Genomic DNA, 19,918 nt, shown 5'->3' on the forward strand with positions numbered 1-19,918 from the left:
CGTCTCAGGTGTATCCTACCTTTGAGGGGTCAGGGGGCATCACCCCCTCCACAGTGAAGGGGCTCCCAGGCACAGGGTTCCCATCATAGCTGATGTCCACTTTGTAGGGGCCCTCCTCAGGGGGAATGTACTTCACAGTGTGCACTTCGTTGGCCGTGTCAGACTCCAGCTTGCAGGGGATTGGCCGACGAGAGGGCGAGGTGATCTTCACATCCAACTTGCCCTGGCCACCGGCGCCGTGCGTGCTCACTGTGAACTCCTGATCCTTCCCAACGTCGACCTCTGTAGGTCACACACACACACACACAAACACACACACACACACACAGGGTATCAGGCCGGGCTATAGCATACATTCCTGTTTGGCACCAAAGTGAAAACAATGGATTTGAATTTAACAGACTGGAATGATTAGATACCTAGGGGATCATAATTATTTTCTATATGACTATGGAGCCAAGCCATCACACAAAACAAATACTATACTGTCCTTGGTGCATCAGCCAAATAATTCCTTGGCAGTATTGAATATCACGAGGGCCAGTTGATTATATATAACCTCTTAAAGGAAGTAACTGTTAGAAGAAGGCCAACGTATTTTCTGTGGCTGTGTGTTCTGGGGAAGACAAATGTGTTGGAGGTCATGAGGTCAAACTCTTCCATGTGATGAACAGTGGTTTATTTCCTGGTCAGTTTCTTAGTAAAATGACAGTACATGTGCGTGTGTGGGGAAGGGGGGTACTCACTGTTGTTCAACCCCTGAACTTTGACCTTGTTGAGGTCAAGGGGCGGAGCCACCGTGATGTTGAAGGGGCTCTTGGGAATGGGGTCACCGCCGTGGCAGATTGAGATAGACATGTTACCCTGAGAGAGGGAGAGACACAGAGAGAGAGGGAGAAAGGGTGAGAGGGGGGAGAGAGAGAGAGATATGAGAGAGGGAGAGACAGAGGGCGATATGGTGGGGAAAGAGGGAGGGAGAGAGAGAGAGAGAGAGGATATGGGAGATGGAGAGAGAGAGAAAAGATGAATGAGTTGTTATATTATGACATATGGACATACCGAACATATGTGCACTGCAGTGTAGCGCACCGTGTAGGAGTAGTCATGGTTACATACCTGTTGCACTGCAGTGTAGCCGCACCGTGTAGAGTAGTCATGGTTACATACCTGTTGCACTGCAGTGTAGCGCACCGTGTAGGAGTAGTCATGGTTACATACCTGTTGCACTGCAGTGTAGCGCACGTATAGGAGTAGTCATGGTTACATTCCTGTTGCACTGCAGTGTAGCGCACGTGTATGAATAGTCATGGTTACATTACTGTTGCACTGCAGTGTAGCACACGGTGTATGAATAGTCATGGTACATTACTGTGCACTGCAGTGTAGCACACGGTGTATGAATAGTCATGGTTACATTACTGTTGCACTGCAGTGTAGCGCACAGTGTATGAATAGTCATGGTTACATTACTGTTGCACTGCAGTGTAGCACACGGTGTATGAATAGTCCATGGTTACATTACTGTTGCACTGCAGTGTAGCGCACAGTGTATGAATAGTCATGGTTACATTACTGTTGCACTGCAGTGTAGCGCACAGTGTAGGAGTTGTCATGGTTATACATGTTGCACTGCAGTGTAGCGCACAGTGTAGGAGAAGTCATGTTTACATACCAGTTGCACTGCAGTGTAGCGCACGGTGTAGGCGTAGTCATGGTACATACCTGTTGCACTGCAGTGTAACGCACGGTGTAGGAGTAGTCATGGTTGTCAATGATCTCAAAGTCTCGGACGGCGTCCCCTTTTGCTGCTCCGGTGAAGTGCACTTCAGGCTTGCCTTGCCCGCTCCCTTGGTGTAGATGGTGAAGTGGTGGGCTTACCTACTCCAACCTAGACGTTTCACACAGAGGGACATTCAGGATCATCAACTGATCTACTAATCAGCTGCATTAACAGTCATTAGCATAGAATTAAATAAAACACCAGAATTGGGACATTGATTCCATTGTTTTGTTCTCTAAAGTCACATTGATATCATTGTTTTTTTCTCTAAATCACATTGATTCATTGTTTGTATCTCTAAGTCACATTGATATCCATTGTTTTGTTTCTCTCTAAATCCATTGATATCATTTTTTGTATCTCTAAAGTCACATTGATATCCATTGTTTTGTTTCTCTAAAGTCACATTGATATCCATTGTTTTGTATCTCTAAAGTCACATTGATATCCATTGTTTTGTTTCTCTAAAGTCACATTGATATCCATTGTTTTGTGTATCTCTAAAGTCACATTGATATCCATTGTTTTGTATCTCTAAAGTCAATTGATATCCATTTGTTTTGTTTCTCTAAAGTACATTTGATATCCATTGTTTTGTTTCTCTAAAGTCACATTGATATCCATTGTTTTGTTTCTCTAAAGTCACATTGATATCCATTGTTTTGTGTCTCTAAAGTCACATTGATATCCATTGTTTTGTATCTCTAAAGGACATCATTTCCGGTCACAACTTGCAGACTTGTTTACGTGCTGCTGTGTGTTTTGTTGCTAACCCTAATTTGCTACCTGACAACTTTACGGTTTTTACTTTTTAATTACCGTTTATATTTTTTGTATTTCCCTCACTCAACTTTTTTTTTCATTCAACTTTTTCACTCCGGACGCTTTATCTGGACATGGTTCGTCAAGACCTCCAACAGCCGAAGCTAAGTAGTAACATTAACATGATGCCTTCTAATTGCAGTCGCTGTACTCATAATATACAGGAGAACGATCCCCTTACGGCGAGGATAGCAATCGTTAGGCAAGGGTAATTTCAGTGTAGGAAAGGATGAAACAGCATGTGCCACCAGTAGGTACAGATAGTAACGTTAGTATAAATCCCCTCGCCCAGTCCCCGCAGCCAGACAACTTTCTCATGGCTTCTGGAGGGAAATGCTGTAGGAATGCTCAACCGGTGTCGCTCATTCATCCGACAGAAACTTTCAACCGGTTCTCCCCATTAAGCAGCAAGTCGGAGTCTAAGGCCGAGCCTTCTCTGGTCTCTACTCCTCCCGTTACAGGTTCTGAGACGCCGAAGGCTCCCACCATTAGCTCTGACAAATTGAAAACCCTAGTCATTGGCGATTCCCCGCAGTATTAGACTTAAAACGAATCATCCAGCTTTCATACACTGTTTACCAGGTGGCAGGGCTCCCGGCGTTAAGGCTAATCTAAAGATGGTGCGGGCTAAAGCTAAAACTGGTGAGTGTAGAGAGTATAGAGATATTGTTATCCACGTCGGCACCAACGATGTTAGGATGAAACAGTCAGAGGTCACCAAGCGCAACATAGCTTCAGCATGTAAATCAGCTAGAAAGATGTGTCGGCATCGAGTAATTGTCTCTGGCCCCCTCCCAGTTAGGCGGACTGATGAGCTCTACAGCAGAGTCTCACAACTCAATCGCTGGTTGAAAACTGTTTTCTGCTCCTCCCAAAATATATAATTTGTAGATAATTGGCCCTCTTTCTGGGACTCACCCACAAACAGGACCAAGCCTGGCCTGTTGAGGAGTGACGGACTCCATCCTAGCTGGAGGGGTGCTCTCATCTTATCTACGAACATAGACAGGGCTCTAACTCCCTTAGCTCCACAATGAAATAGGGTGCAGGCCAGGCAGCAGGCTGTTAGCCAGCCTGCCAGCTTAGTGGAGTCTGCCACTAGCACAGTCAGTGTAGTCAGCTCAGCTATCCCCATTGAGACCGTGTCTGTGCCTTGACCTAGGTTGGGCAAAACTAAACATGGCGGTGTTCGCCTTAGCAATCTCACTAGAATAAAGACCTCCTCCATTCCTGCCATTATTGAAAGAGATCGTGATACCTCACATCTCAAAATAGGGCTACTTAATGTTAGATCCCTCACTTCCAAGGCAGTTATAGTCAATGAACTGATCATAATCTTGATGTGATTGGCCTGACTGACACATGGCTTAAGCCTGATGAATTTACTGTGTTAAATGAGGCCTCACCTCCTGGTTACGCTAGTGACCATATCCCCCGCGCATCCCGCAAAGGCGGAGGTGTTGCTAACATTTACAATAGCAAATTTCAATTTACAAAAAAAAACGACGTTTTCATCTTTTGAGCTTCTAGTCATGAAATCTATGCAGCCTACTCAATCACTTTTTATAGCTACTCTTTACAGGCCTCCGGGGCCATATACAGCGTTCCTCACTGAGTTCCCTGAATTCCTATCGGACCTTGTAGTCATAGAAGATAATATTCACATTTTTGGTGACTTTAATATTCACATGGAAAAGTCCACAGACCCACTCCAAAAGGCTTTCGGAGCCATCATCGACTCAGTGGGTTTTGTCCAACATGTCTCCGGACCTACTCACTGCCACAGTCATACTCTGGACCTAGTTTTGTCCCATGGAATAAATGTTGTGGATCTTAATATTTTTCCTCATAATCCTGGACTATCGGACCACCATTTTATTACGTTTGCAATCGCAACAAATAATCTGCTCAGACCCCAACCAAGGAGCATCAAAAGTTGTGCTATAAATTCTCAGACAACCCAAAGATTCCTTGATGCCCTTCCAGACTCCCTCTGCCTACCCGAGGACGTCAGAGGACAAAAATCAGTTAACCACCTAACTGAGGAACTCAATTTAACCTTGTGCAATAACCTAGATGCAGTTGCACCCCTAAAAACTAAAAATATTTGTCATAAGAAACTAGCTCCCTGGATACAGAAAATACCCGAGCTCTGAAGCAAGTTTCCAGAAAATTGGAACGGAAATGGCGACCCACCAAACTGGAAGTCTTCCGACTAGCTTGGAAAGACAGTACCGTGCAGTATCAAAGAGCCCTCACTGCTGCTCGATCATCCTATTTTTCCAACTTAATTGAGGAAAATAAGAACAATCCGAAATTTCTTTTTGATACTGTCGCAAAGCTAACTAAAAAGAAGCATTCCCCAAGAGAGGATGGCTTTCACTTCAGCAGTAATACATTCATGAACTTCTTTGAGGAAAAGATCATGATCATTAGAAAGCAAATTACGGACTCCTCTTTAAATCTGCGTATTCCTCCAAAGCTCAGTTGTCCTGAGTCTGCACAACTCTGTCAGGACCTAGGATCAAGGGAGACACTCAAGTGTTTTAGTACTATATCTCTTGACACAATGATGAAAATAATCATGGCCTCTAAACCTTCAAGCTGCATACTGGACCCTATTCCAACTAAACTACTGAAAGAGCTGCTTCCTGTGCTTGGCCCTCCTATGTTGAACATAATAAACGGCTCTCTATCCACCGGATGTGTACCAAACTCACTAAAAGAGGCAGTAATAAAGCCTCTCTTGAAAAAGCCAAACCTTGACCCAGAAAATATAAAAAACTATCGGCCTATATCGAATCTCCCATTCCTCTCAAAAAAATGTGAAAAAGCTGTTGCGCAGCAACTCACTGCCTTCCTGAAGACAAACCATGTATACGAAATGCTTCAGTCTGGTTTTAGACCCCATCATAGCATGAGACTGCACTTGTGAAGGTGGTAAATGACCTTTTAATGGCGTCAGACCGAGGCTGCATCTGTCCTCGTGCTCCTAGACCTTAGTGCTGCTTTTGATACCATCGATCACCACCTTCTTTTGGAGAGATTAGAAACCCAAATTGGTCTACACGGACAAGTTCTGGCCTGGTTTAGATCTTATCTGTCTGAAAGATATCAATTTGTCTCTGTGAATGGTTTGTCCTCTGACAAATCAACTGTACATTTCGGTGTTGCTCAAGGTTCCGTTTTAGGACCACTATTGTTTTCACTATATATTTTACCTCTTGGGTATGTCATTCAAAAACATAATGTTAACTTTCACTGCTATGCGGATGACACACAGCTGTACATTTCAATGAAACATGGTGAAGCCCCAAAATTGCCCTCGCTRGAAGCCTGTGTTTCAGACATAAGGAAGTGGATGGCTGCAAACGTTCTACTTTTAAACTCAGACAAAACAGAGATGCTTGTTCTAGGTCCCAAGAAACAAAGAGATCTTCTGTTGAATCTGACAATTAATCTTGATGGTTGTACAGTCGTCTCAAATAAAACTGTGAAGGACCTCAGCGTTACTCTGGACCCTGATCTCTCTTTTGACGAACATATCAAGATTGTTTCAAGGACAGCTTTTTTCCATCTGCGTAATATTGCAAAGATCAGAAATTTTCTGTCCAAAATTGATGCAAAAAATGTATCCCTGCTTTTGTTACTTCTAGGTTAGACTACTGCAATGCCCTACTTTCCGACTACCCGGATAAAGCACTAAATAAACTTCAGTTAGTGCTAAATACGGCTGCTAGAATCCTGACTAAAACAGAAAAAATGTGATTGTATTACTCCAGTGCTAGCCTCCCTACACTGGCTTCCTGTTAAGGCAAGGGTTGATTTCAAGGTTTTACTGCTAACCTACAAAGCATTACATGGGCTTGCTCCTACCTCTCTTTCCGATTTGGTCCTGCCGTACATACCWATACGTACGCTACGGTCACAAGACGCAAGCCTCCTAATTGTCCCTAGAATTTCTAAGCAAACAGCTGGAGGCAGGGCTTTCTCCTACAGAGCTCCATTTTTATGGAATGGTCTGCCTACCCATGTGAGAGATACAGACTCGGTCTCAACCTTTAAGTCTTTATTGAAGACTCATCTCTTCAGTAGGTCCTATGATTGAGTGTAGTCTGGCCCAGGAGTGTGAAGGTGAACGGAAAGGCTCTGGAGCAATGAACCGCCCTTGCTGTCTCTGCCTAGCCCTTCTCTGCCTCTAACCCTATTACAGGGGCCGAGTCACTGGCTTACTGGTGCTCTTCCATGCCGTCCCTAGGAGGGGTGCGTCACTTGAGTGGGTTGAGTCACTGACGTGGTCTTCCTGTCTGGGTTGGCGCCCCCCCTTGGGTTGTGCCGTGGCGGAGATCTTTGTGGGCTATACTCGGCCTTGTCTCAGGATGGTAAGTTGGTGGTTGAAGATATCCCTCTAGTGGTGTGGGGGATGTGCTTTGGCAAAGTGGGTGGGGTTATATCCTGCCTGTTTGGCCCTGTCCGGGGGTATCATCGGATGGTGCCACAGTGTCTCCTGACCCCTCCTGTCTCAGCCTCCAGTATTTATGCTGCAGTAGTTTATGTGTCGAGGGTCTAGGGTCAGTCTGTTATATCTTGAGTATTTCTCCAGTGTCCTGGGTGAATTTAAGTATGCTCTCTCTAATTATCTCTTTCTTTCTTTCTCTATCTCGGGGGACCTGAGCCCTAGGACCATGCCCCAGGACTACCTGGCATGATGACTCCTTGCTGTCCCCAGTCCACCTAGCCGTGCTGCTGCTCCAGTTTCAACTGTTCTGCCTGCGGCTATGGAACCCTGACCTGTTCACCGGACGTGCTACCTGTCTCAGACCTGCTGTTTTCAACTCTCTAGAGACAGCAGGAGCGGTAGAGATACTCTCAATGATCGGCTATGAAAAGCCAACTGACATTTACTCCTGAGGTGCTGACCTGTTGCACCCTCGACAACTACTGTGATTATTATTATTTGACCATGCTGCTGACCAGGCCACCCCTCGTAGCCTGGTTCCTCTCTAGGTTTCTTCCTAGGTTTTGGCCTTTCTAGGGAGTTTTTCCTAGCCACCGTGCTTCTACACCTGCATTGCTTGCTGTTTGGGATTTTAGGCTGGGTTTCTGTGCAGCACTTTGAGATATCAGCTGATGTAAGAAGGGCTATATAAATAAATTTGATTTGAATTTGATGATTATTAGCATCATAGTTGTATGTGAATTTGCTCTATTGGCCATGTCGGCGGTTTGTTGTCATGGTTACTAGAAGTCTCACCTGTCTTGTTGAGTCCGGGTCCCTCCGCCCTCACCTTGTTAGCGTCATGGGAGGGGTCCACCTTGATCCTGAAAGGGCTGATGGGTATTTCCTGTGTCAAGGGTCAAAGTGGGAAGGTCATTGTTATTGTTTGGTTTCATAATAGTGAAGCTAAAAATCCAAAATGGCGGTGTAGTTTCTCTTTCTCTCACGTGGTCAGCGAACAGCACCATGATGGTGTAGCGTCCGGGGCCGGGGGGCATGTACTTCACTGTGAACGTGTCGTTGTCATTCTTGATGATGTCAAAGTCGATGTCAGCCTCTGCCGGACCGACCACGCCAGGTGCACACTTGATGCCGATACTGACATCCCCTGAGGAATGGGAATGGGAGTGAAGGGGTCCAGGATTAGGGTATTCAGGAAGGGGATGAAAATTGGAGTGGAAAAAAGCAAGTAAGATTGTTAAACATTGAGAAGGCAGATGGCAAGAAAATACTCATCAGTGCTAGAACTCACTCAACAACACCGTCGGCTACAACATTGAGTAGTGAAGACCCTTCTATGTGTTGTATTTCTCTGTTGCATCTCACCTTGTCCTGCCTCGCTGCAGTCCACAGTGAAGTAGGTTGGCTCGTTGGCCTTCAGACCTGACTTCTCCACACCTGGACCATACACCTTCACATTCTCTGGGTGGCTGCCCTCTCCGATGGTCACCTGAGACAGACAGACACACACACACACACACACACACACAGCAATGAACATACATTACTAGTACTACAACATTGTACAAAGCTGTATGCTATCTTTGCAAATGCACTGAATTTGCTATAGGATGCTGTAAGTGACGTACCATATGTATGTACTGTATGTGTATCTACCACAGGGCTCTTCAACCCTGTTCCTGGAGAGTTACCGTCCTGTAGGATTTTGCTCCAACCCAAATCTTGCGCACCTGATTCTAATAATTATCTGGTTGATAAGCTGAATCAGGTTATTTACAACTGGGGTTGGAATGAAAACCTACAGGAGGGTAGCTCTCCAAGAACAGGGTTTGAGAGCCCTGATCTAACAGGTCTACAGTCTGTTAGACGGGTGGTCAGTCTTACCCTGAAGGGACTGTTGGGGACGTTGACCTCTCCCCAGGTGATAATGATGGTGTGTTTGATGGGCTTGGTGGGAATGTAGACACAGAGGAAGGTGCTGTCTCCGTTCTCTGTGATCTGGATGTCGATGGGGAAGCCCTCTGCATCCTGGGCGTATATCTTCAGCTGGCCCCTGCCGGCTCTACTTGTATCAATGGTGAACTCTGCTGGTTTGTTGACAATGCAGCCAATCGGTTCCAGACCTGGGCCATAGCTCTTCACCTACAAGGAGAGGGCATTCCTAATGCTGTTATGTCATCCTTATGTAGCCTTTAGGTCATTATTACGTCACTATTACAGTATGTTGCCATTCTCTTACTGTTACGTCACTTTATTATTCTCGTTCTACAGGCTGGCAAGCCGGTGGGGTAAATGTGAAGGGGTGGGGTCTAACCTTCTCAGGGAACACGTCATTGGCTGTGAGGAGAATGTGGGCCATAAAGGGGCTGTCCTTGATGTCCTCGTCGTCACAGATGACGTGAACAGCATAGTCGCCAGGCTCCGTGGGCCAGTAACGTACGTCACATGACCCGTCGCCCTTATCATCACACTCTATCTTAGCCTGCGACGGGCCCTCGATGGAGAAACCTGGGGATGAACAGGGACAGAGAGAGAGATATAGGTACACATTATATAGAGGTGGGTAGAGATAGAAGCTCACACACACACAGAAATGGCAACTGGCAACAAAGAGGCAAACAGGCATAGATGGCAACAGACTAAGAAATATTGGAAGGTTGGTTTAGTCATCACTTGCGATGGAGGTAGAAGACAGAGAAAGAAGAGTAAGTTCATCCTAATTCGTATAATAACTGTAATGAGGTGAATCATCAGGGGTCATGGCCTTTTCCTCAGCTGGCAGGTCAGACTGATCATGTAACAGGAACAGGAAGCCCTCAGGCCTTGCGCTGGTTTCCGTGACAAGTGACCCCCAAAATGTGGGCTTTAATCTCTCCAACTCTCCAACTAATAACAATTGTGTGTGTGTGTGTGTGTCTGCTTGGACACGGAATCTGTGTAAATTGCCTGACAGTCATGCCAGAATTCCAATGGAAAACAGTCCAATAGAATAATCCTGTGTCTTTCTCTTCTAACGGCCGTCAGACTTACCCAGAGTTCCCACCTCTGTGCCGATGGCCTCCACCACAAAGTCAGCTGACTTCCCCACCATGCCTGTCTCCAGGCCCGGCCCCCACGCCCTCACCTTCTGGGGCCCCACGTCCTCACTCACCACCACCTCAAACGGGCTGCAGGAAACACACACACACACATGTTAATGCAGACACATACATACATAGACACACATACAGTCAGGGGTGGTCTAGTCAAAAAGACATTTTTTATAGCCCCATTGACTGTAATGTCAGTAAAATGAACGTAATTGATGTTGGACAACAGTGATATTTCCAGTTCCACCCCCCCTCCCACCAACCATTAAACTCCAAGGAATGCAGGAATGTAAGCTTCATAACATGACTCATCACAGGTCATTTTGGCTTCTTTAAGTTATTTCAACATCTGTCCTTCCAGGACACCCCTGGAAAGCCCTTAATGGTTCAGCCCACTGCCTTTGTAGCTTTCATGTGGTTGTGCCCACAGCAGAATAGGGAGGAGGACAGGATTTCACCTGCGTGGGATGGTCTGTCCGCCCCAGGTGATGGTGATGGTGTATTTGCCAGTCATGATGGGGTAGTAGTCACACTCATACACCCCGTCTCCCGCGTCACGCACCTTCACAGGCTCCTCTAGTCCCTCTGAGGGGGTCACAAACAGGTCACACAAGGGTCACACAGCAGCTCAGAGGTCAACGGCTAGCCAGAGCATACAGTAGCATTCCTATCACAACTAGACCATTGAAAACCATTACATTTCATGAAGAGTATTTATGCCCCTATCAAACCAGTAAATGAATGTGGTGGCAAGTCATAAACAATACGAAATTCTACACTTATACCCATACACTCACTTGGCCCCTTGATGGTGACCTTGAGCTCTCCGCTGCCGGCTCCCTTGGTGTACACCTTGAAGTCAGCCACCTCTTTCACCCTCACCCCCTTAGGCTGGAGACCTCTCCCTGAGGCCCGGCACATGTTGGGGTTGCTGGCTGTGGGACCACCGAGGGGTAACGTGGTTAGACAAGAAGATAACAGGATACACACTCACACACACAGGCTGAGGCAGAGGTTGGCTGTTAGTTAGTCGGTTGAATGGTGGTGCATTAAGCACAGTCTGCATGGGCTGCCAGGGAAGAAGCAACAGGAGAGATGGACATTGAACAGGAGTTATAAACCTGCAGAACAGCTAGACAGAGAACAAAGACGGGTTACTGTAAGACACTGGGCTTGAATGGATAAGATTGTCAAAATGAAAACAATAAGACATGTTGAAATAATTTCTATGAGTTTGAATACAATGATGTTACATGATGAACCTCTTGTTAGATGGCAAAACATTCCAAAGACAAATAGCTAGCATAACTATGCTAACATCTTGAGTTAAGATGCTGCAGGCTTTCAATTAGCTAATTACCAGTGCTGTAATATGACTGTAAAAATGCCTTGGCCACAGAAAACATTACAGCAATTTTGTGAAATTAGGAAGAAATAACCAGCTAACTCTCCCAATTCATCATCATTTTAGACCACTTAAGTTTAGAAATTACCAAAAGAAAAATAAGGAAAACAACTTAATAAAATAACTGAATTAAAAGTTAAATAGTTGTATGGAAAACCTCTTGATAGAGAGCCTTATTAAAATGGGTTATGAAGACAAACAATGTTATTGTTTTGTTGTGTTATGAAAAAGCTTAAAAAATGTCAGGTTAAAATTAAGCTAAAAATGGAGGAGCATTTGCATGTTCAGTGTTAGTCAGAAAATGTAAAGTTGTAAATGGCTGACTGAACACAGAGCGATTGCTTTGGTCTGGGGGGGATGAAGATGAGGATGACAAGTAGACAGTGTAATGAGGTATGTAAGATTCACACACGTCTGGACGGTCACGCTGACGGCCGCTCTCGTCAAATGAAACAAAGGTCAAAAGTTAAGACAATCGATTTTCGTTTGACTTGAACAGGATTGTTTGTTTCTGGGTTATCAAAAAGTGAATTTGGAAACTATCACACAAAAAAAGCTGTGTTATGGTATGCTATAATGCTGTTGTTTTGTTCAAATCTTTTTTTGTTAATTCGTGGGTGTTGTTACTCATTAGTTTTGTTCTAAATCGTCAAGTCAATTTAACGTCACACATGGAAGAAATCAAATCACGTGTTACAGGATATTAAGGCAAAGTGAGCTACAAACTGGATAAAAATAAATGTGTGTGGGATTATTTAATAATTTTTTTGATATGCAGTATTCAAAGATTATTGCAATAAGACAATGTTGGAAGACCAATTGCAATGTACTTCTATTTTTGAAGCAGGTGATGTACAGTAAGTGTGTGACCTCTGTGTGTTGAAGAACTGCCGAGCGTCTGTAAAGGTGACCGTCCAAAACCAGCCAACCACATGGATGGATGATGCTGCCTCTGTTGTTAAAATGAGGAGGAACTGCATTTCTCTCTCCCATTCACGCCCTTCCTTTTCTTTCATTCWTGCATTCTCTCTCTCTCATCCTTTCATTTCTTCTTTCAGTTACACACTCACTCATTCCCTCTCATTCTCTCTCTTTGGAAGCTGCCTGGTTTGAAGGGGGGATGAAGCCACAGAGGGCTAAGCGCCAGCACATGCCATCAAGCTGGGGACCCCTGGTGCGGTGCGTCACGGGGGATGGGGGTATAGTTTTGAGTTTAGGGGGGACCAGGCTGGCGCAGGCAGGCTACGGTCTCTCCTCCACGGGCAGGCCTGTACTAACTTGGTCGCCTGGGTTTGGGCGGTGTTGGGGGGGGCACTCTCTTGGCCTTGTCTGTGGGTGGGGTGCGTATGGACTGGGGCACTATCTGCACCGGAGAGCCAGGGGGCAGGGCGCTCGGTGGAGCTGCATGGAGGAACAACAACAATATGACACACACGCTGGAACAGGACAGGGTCACTCTGGAGAACCACCAGAATCCACAGCTTAGAACCCTGCCTCCCCAACACTCAGAACCCATCCAGAGTCCTCCCACAAACCAAGGGTTCACCAACCCTAACCCAACAATTTTCCGAAGAACCCAAAAGACTTCAGACCATGTCGGTGGCCTGTCTGTTATGGCAGGTTATCAATGTCTGTTATGGAGATCAAATGTTTAGTAGTGAGGTCAGTCTAGGCATTAAAACTCAATATTACTCAGATTAGAAAGAGAGGGAGGGAGTCAGTGGATTACTGTAAAAAATCAGTAGGATCATCAAAATCTGTGTGTCTGTGTGTGTGTGTGTGTTACCCTCTGAGATGTGGACAGTGAAAGGGCTTCTGGGTATCTGCTGCCCAGCAAACGTCACATAGATAACATGAGACCCCTCCAGGATAGGGCAATAGGTGCAACGGAAAATACTGTCTCCCTTGTTTTCCAGAATGATCTCCACGGTGTCTCTTCTGCCCTGGGAGTCCACGATGATCACACCCACGTCTCCAGCACCGGCACCTGAGGACAAAAATAGATGTGCTGACACCTTCTACTGTGTGTTCAGGGGACAGAAATGGACGTAACACTGGAGGACATTAGAGAGAACAAATACATACATGTACTTTGTCATCATGATCGAAGGAATAAATATCAGCTAATATTGCAAAGCTAACGATCATTCTAAAAGATCCTTAGATCTACTTACAACCCTATTGATGAAACTAGGGGATTTCAATAGGAAAGGTAGATAGATTATCTACTTCCATACCATGAACATGGTCCTCCCCAGATGTGCATGCTTGTGCTACCTGCTGTGTAGATGTCGAAGTAGGTAGGCTTGTTAGCCACGTTGCCTACAGGCTCCAGTCCTGGTCCTCTGGCCTGCACCTTGTTGGGGTCTCCCATGGCCTTGGACACACTCACCACGAAGGGACTCCTGTCTATGTCCTGCCCAGCGAACATCACCTTCACCTGGGGAAAAGAACACGCATAGACCCCTGTTAGACCGCTGGAGGAAATCCCATACTACTGAAGTTTATCAACTAAGATTTTAAATATTTTCAAGTATGTATATACAGGTACTGTAAGTGTGTTACCTTGTGAAGGCCCTCCACTTTGGGCAGGTAGATGACAGAGTACGTCCTGTTCTTGTCATTGTTGGGGATCACTCTGGCCTGGAACAGAAAGAGAGGGGTGAGATGGGAGAAAGGAGAGAGATAGAAGCTGGATGTGAAGAACTATGTGTGCAAATGAACAGCAACTTCAGGACGGAGGAGTAAGGGATTGAGGAGTTAAGGGGTAATGTGAGTGAGAGTGCCCCACCTCCTCTGTGTGTCCCTCTGAGTCCTCCACATAGACCAGCACCTCCCCTAGCCCCGCCTCCACTGTCTCCACGATGAACTCAGCCGGCTTCAGCACCATGTTACCTCTGGGATCAATACCTGGCGGGGGAAAGGATGGAGATGTAAGAGCCCTCTGTCACTTATTCTGTGCTGACAGATGTAAACAGGATGAAACACCTTCCTTTTCAACAATAATTATTGCACCTAATATACAGTATAAACATACAGAATAAACCAGAAGGCCTTTGGGCGATTGAGGCTTTAGAAGATGTAGATTGTTAAGGAAGTCTGTTTTTTACCAATGTTTTATTTGTTTTGTTATTTTTTATTGCAGGGGTGCAAGCACACCATGACAGTCGTGAAGCAGGCGGGACAAAACTTATTCCCCATCAGGAGACTGAAAAGATTTGGAATGGGTCGTCAGATCCTCAAAAGGTTCTACAGCTGCACCATCGAGAGCATCCTGACTGGTTGCATCACTGCCTGGTATGGCAACTGCTCGGCCTCCGAACCGCAAGCTACTACAGAGGGTAGTGCGTACGGCCCAGTACATCACTGGGGCCAAGCTTCCTGCATTCCAGGACATCTTTACCAATCGGTGTCAGAGGAAGGCCCTAAAAATTGTCAAAGACTCCAGCCAAGCTAGTCATAGACTGTTCTCGCTGCTACCGCACTGCAAGCGGTACCGGAGCGCCAAGTCTAGGTCCAAGAAGCTTCTAACCAGCTTCTACCCCCATGCCATAAGACTCCTGAATATCTAGTCAAATGGCTACCCAGACTATTCACATTGCCCCACCCGCTCCCCTCCCCTCTCTACGCCACTGCCACTCTCTGTTGTCATCTATGCATAGTCACTTTAATTAACCCTACCTACATGTACATACAGTTGAAGTTGGAAGTTTACATACACTTAGGTTGGAGTCATTAAAACTCGTTTATCAACCACTCCACAAATTTCTTGTTAACAAACTATAGTAGGACATCTACTTTGTGCATGACACAAGTAATTTTTCCAACAGTTGTTTACAGACAGATTATTTCACTTAAAATTCACTGTATCACTATTCCAGTGGGTCAGAAGTTTACATGCACTAAGTTGACTGTGCCTGTAAACAGCTTGGAAAATTCCAGAAAATTATGTCATGGCTTTAGAAGCTTCTGATAGGCTAAGTGACATCATTTGAGTCAATTGAAGGTGTACCTGTGGATGTATTTCAAGGCCTACCTTCAAACTCAGTGCCTCTTTGCTTGACGTCATGGGAAAATCAAAGGAAATCAGCCAAGACCTCAGAAAATAATTCTAGACCTCCACAAGTCTGGTTCATCCTTGAGAGCAATTTCCAAATTCCTGAAGGTACCACGTTCATCTGTACTAACAATAGTACGCAAGTATAAACACCATGGGACCACGCAGCCGTCATACTGCTCAAGAACGAGATGCGTTCTGTCTCCTAGAGATGAATGTACTTTGGTGCGAAAAGTGCAAATCAATCCCAGAACAACAGCAAAGGACATTGTGAAGATGCTGGAGGAAACAGGTACAAAAGTATTTTATCCACAGTAAAACAAGTCCTATTTCGACATTATCTGAAAGGCCGCTCAGCAAGGAAGAAGCCACTGCTCCAAAACCACCATAAAAAAGCCAGACTACAGTTTGCAACCGCACATGGGGACAAAGATCGTACTTTTTGGAGAAATGTCCCCTGGTCTGATGAAACAAAAACAGAACTGTTTGGCCATAATGACCATTGTTATGTTTGGAGGAAAAAGGGGGAGGCTTGCAAGCCTAAGCACACCATCCCAACCGTGAAGCACGAGGGTGGCAGCATCATGTTGTGGGGGTGCTTTGCTGCAGGAGGGACTGGTGCACTTCACAAAATGGATGGCATCATGAGGAATGAAAATTATGTGGTCATATTGAAGCAAGACATCAGTCAGGAAGTTAAAGCTTGGTCGTAAATGGGTCTTCCAAATGGACAATGACCCCAAGCATTCACATTCTTAATATAAAGTGGTGATCCTAACTGACCTAAAACAGGGATTTTTTACTGGGATTAAATGTAAGGAATTGTGAAAAACTGAGTTTAAATGTATTTGGCTGAGGTGTATATAAACTTCTGACTTCAACTGTACTATCTTAACTGTTATTTATTTACTGCTCCTCTTTAATTACTTGTTACTTTTATCTCTTATTCTTATCCGTATTTTTTGAAACTTCTCTGTCGGTTAGGGGCTCGTAAGTAAGCATTTCACTGTAAGGTCTACACCTGTTGTATTCGTAGCATGTGACTAATACAAATTGATTTGATTTGATTGACCATTTCAAATTATACGTTTATAAAACATATACCCGTTGGCTGCCACTCAAAAGAAGAGGGAAAAAATGTAAGAAATACATACAAAGTTTAAGTAATATTACATTCCATTTCATCAGGATAAGAAAAGAAAAACAAGAGGGCTTCCACCCCCGACCTCCCATTCCATTCCCCCATCCCCACCCAGCCAACATGTCTCAATTCAACCCCGGGTCCTTAGTGTACAAGAGACAGTAGTGCACTGTGTTTTCTGTCAATATACCTGGTAAAATAATTGTTAATAAACAACTCTAAGGGACGGCCCTATAAAATCTGTGATTTTTTTCCCAAATTATGTTTTATATTTTTCCAGATTGTTTTCTTAGTTTAATTTTTCCTTGATTCACTCTCAAAATTACAAATGTTCATAGAGAAACAACGAAATTGGATGTTCTGAGTCCATATCCATATGGTTCAATTACATTAGAAGGCCATTTGTTTTGGTCTGGAAGAAAAGTAAAAGTGAGTGTAATTCCCCTTTAATTGTGCATCTGTCTCTTTATTTGTGCATCTGGCCCTTTAATTGTGCATTTAGCGGGTGAGGAATGTGCCGTCTAATGTGCCGGTCTAGCGATGGTTCTGTACTGCTGCTGCTCATTTCGTGGCAAACTTATTGTTATTATTGTTTTTGTATTCTTTTGGGGGGGGGGATCAGCTTTAATATTGCAAATAGATTGTGGCTTCTATCAATGTAATTGTCTGCATCATTTACAATCCCCCATATATAATTTTAAATAATATATAATTTTTATAATTTTCATGGAAAAGTTTGAAAATAACAAATAATAGACACAAATTATATATTTACTCATGATATACTTCTGCTAGGTAAGCTTACTTTGTAGTGCACATTTAATTGAGAAGGCTTTGGGGAAAGTATTTCTGTCAAACCACAAGACGGTTATCACATCAACTGGCCACACACGGAGAGATAGACACAAACATGCTCACCACACAGACAGACAGACAGACAGACAGACAGACAGACAGACAGACAGACAGACAGACAGACAGACAGACAGACGACAGACAGACGAGAGAGAGACGCAGACAGACAGACAGACAGACAGACAGACAGACAGGAGACAGACAGACAGAAGACAGACAGAACAGACTAGACGACAGAGCAGACAGACAGACAGACAGACAGACAGACAGACAGACAGACAGACAGACAGACAGACAGACAGGGGCAATATTGCTGGAAATTAATTGGCCGATAGTGGTAGGTTTGGCTTTTTAAGCCAATAGTGGCTAACCAGGGGTGGGATAATGTCAATGTTGAGCAATGTTGTTCCTTGACTAGCACCATTCATTCTCGCTGTCAATAATAACAGTATGCACTGGCGGTTAGGAGAGAGTGAGGTGATTGCCATCTAAGAGCCAACATCTTCTTTGCGGCAGTGCTGCCTGCCAGTAGTAATCATCTCTGATTGATTGAGAGATTCAAGGAGCTATCATCGTTAAGTAACATAATAGACGCAAAGCATTGAATATTTACGTTCATGCACTTCTAAATACATTTTGTAACTTTGCCCAGAAGCATTTACCTACAGGGCACTCCCACGTCATATGGAGGAATGTGCCTACCTGATTTCGAGGACACAGTGAACAGTTGGGAGTTGGGGCCAATTTCCCTGGTGTAAAATACAGTCTGTGAATAAACTTAAAATGTGTAAATTGATGGTTTGGATTACGGGATGCCAAGGTCATATTTTTCCATATTCTGTTCCAGTTAAAGGGTTGTTCAGAATCACTTAGATCTGTGGACCATATATTTAAATGACTAGCTCAGAATATGAGCTTTGCAATAGTTGTTTATATGTTATAGAGGTCAGTTCTGTCGGGAGCCCAGATGATTTATTTATAGATGAAGAAGTTAAAGAAGTCTTTGAAGGAAGTCAGTTGTTCCYAGTCTCTCTCTCTCACCTGGTCCGTAGGCCTTGGCCTTCTTGGGGTGCAGAGTCTTGGAGCGCAGTGGGGCACCAGGCTTCAGCTTGGACTTGGGGAACTGGGACAGGTAGGTCATCACCGAGTGCTCGTCCACATTGGGATCCACTATTTCCTCAGGGGCTATCACCTACAGAGAGGGAGAAGACAATAGACGGTGCACAGGGTCAAAGGTTATCATCACATCCTGTTTTTCTATGGATATACTCACAAGATACAAGATACACGTCTAACAATGGGAGTCGTTGTCCACAAAGCGGCACGGTGGGCTGTCTATCTCCAGCCTATCCTATTTTTGGATTGGTCGATACATCTCGTTATTGTAATCCTTTTCTGAATATTCGATGAGGATTGTTGACTTCAACAACCTGTATTCAATGGAGAGAGAGGCTATGCTACTAGCCTCATGCCATGAATATGCATAGCCACCTCGAGGCAACTCCGATATCATGTTGACGTGATGTCATGTTTCCTACATATATTAGTACACTCAAAACAACTTAAGAATTACGAAACTTCTATTTGATCAAATAAACATCACGTAGCAAACAAGCCATACATTTTTTTGTTGACAAAATGTAGCACTCTCTCATTGACCTCCATACAAAAACTCCTTGATTGGTGGGCGAAACAATGAAAAAACATCTCCTGCTGGAGGGAGACAGATTTTCCACCAAGTTGGGCCTCTCTCTTCCTCTTCCTCTCTGTACACAATCAAAGCCTGGTTTAATAAGAAGAGGGGGACAGGAAGAGGCGCCGCACACCAGGGGTCAAAGGTTATCACATCACTTCCTGTTTCTCCTAACACACAATCAAAGCATGATTTAATAACGTTACAATAAATATTGTATTAATAACTACTAACCCGAGGACAAAGAACTTACTTCAATTGAAAGCACAACAAAGAAAGACATGAAATAGACATAAAGCCTAAGCCTCTCTCTCTGCCTGTAAAGTTGATGTAAAACAACAGGCTGGTGAAAGGACCGAGAAAACCAGGGCAGTGGAATCAAAAGCAGCAGCTCTGATGGAACTAAAGGCTAATTGTATTGTCCAACATCACAATGTGTTTTCCTTATGATCGCAGTGGAAAGAGGATGAGGAGAGGGGGAATAGAAAAGCGAGAAATGCCACCAGGAAATCACGTTGGAGTAGTTGAATGTTTTATTGAGAAAGAAAGTTCCCCTACGTGGAGCTAGAGTGAGCGACAGGAGTGAGGTTTGAGTAGAGAGAAAGGGGGAAAGGAGA

The 19,918-nt window shown here is 44.6% G+C and overlaps 1 protein-coding gene across 1 annotated transcript in view; it reads right to left on the reverse strand.

The window, feature by feature from the left end:
- The window catches only part of LOC111951555 (filamin-C-like), a 56,559-nt gene that overhangs the window by 26,949 nt on the left and 9,692 nt on the right, over nt 1-19,918 (reverse strand). Inside the window, 18 exon segments of the mRNA XM_070442759.1 lie at nt 20-282; nt 747-864; nt 1,723-1,835; nt 1,838-1,873; nt 7,839-7,947; nt 8,048-8,208; nt 8,427-8,550; nt 8,946-9,203; nt 9,376-9,569; nt 10,092-10,228; nt 10,609-10,735; nt 10,948-11,085; nt 12,834-12,956; nt 13,342-13,542; nt 13,833-13,995; nt 14,121-14,198; nt 14,347-14,465; nt 18,650-18,800. Of these exon segments, the coding sequence (XP_070298860.1) occupies nt 20-282; nt 747-864; nt 1,723-1,835; nt 1,838-1,873; nt 7,839-7,947; nt 8,048-8,208; nt 8,427-8,550; nt 8,946-9,203; nt 9,376-9,569; nt 10,092-10,228; nt 10,609-10,735; nt 10,948-11,085; nt 12,834-12,956; nt 13,342-13,542; nt 13,833-13,995; nt 14,121-14,198; nt 14,347-14,465; nt 18,650-18,800 (2,613 nt within the window).

Source organism: Salvelinus sp. IW2-2015, unplaced genomic scaffold (assembly GCF_002910315.2).
Source record: "Salvelinus sp. IW2-2015 unplaced genomic scaffold, ASM291031v2 Un_scaffold16589, whole genome shotgun sequence".
NCBI classification, from domain to species: Eukaryota; Metazoa; Chordata; class Actinopteri; order Salmoniformes; family Salmonidae; genus Salvelinus; species Salvelinus sp. IW2-2015.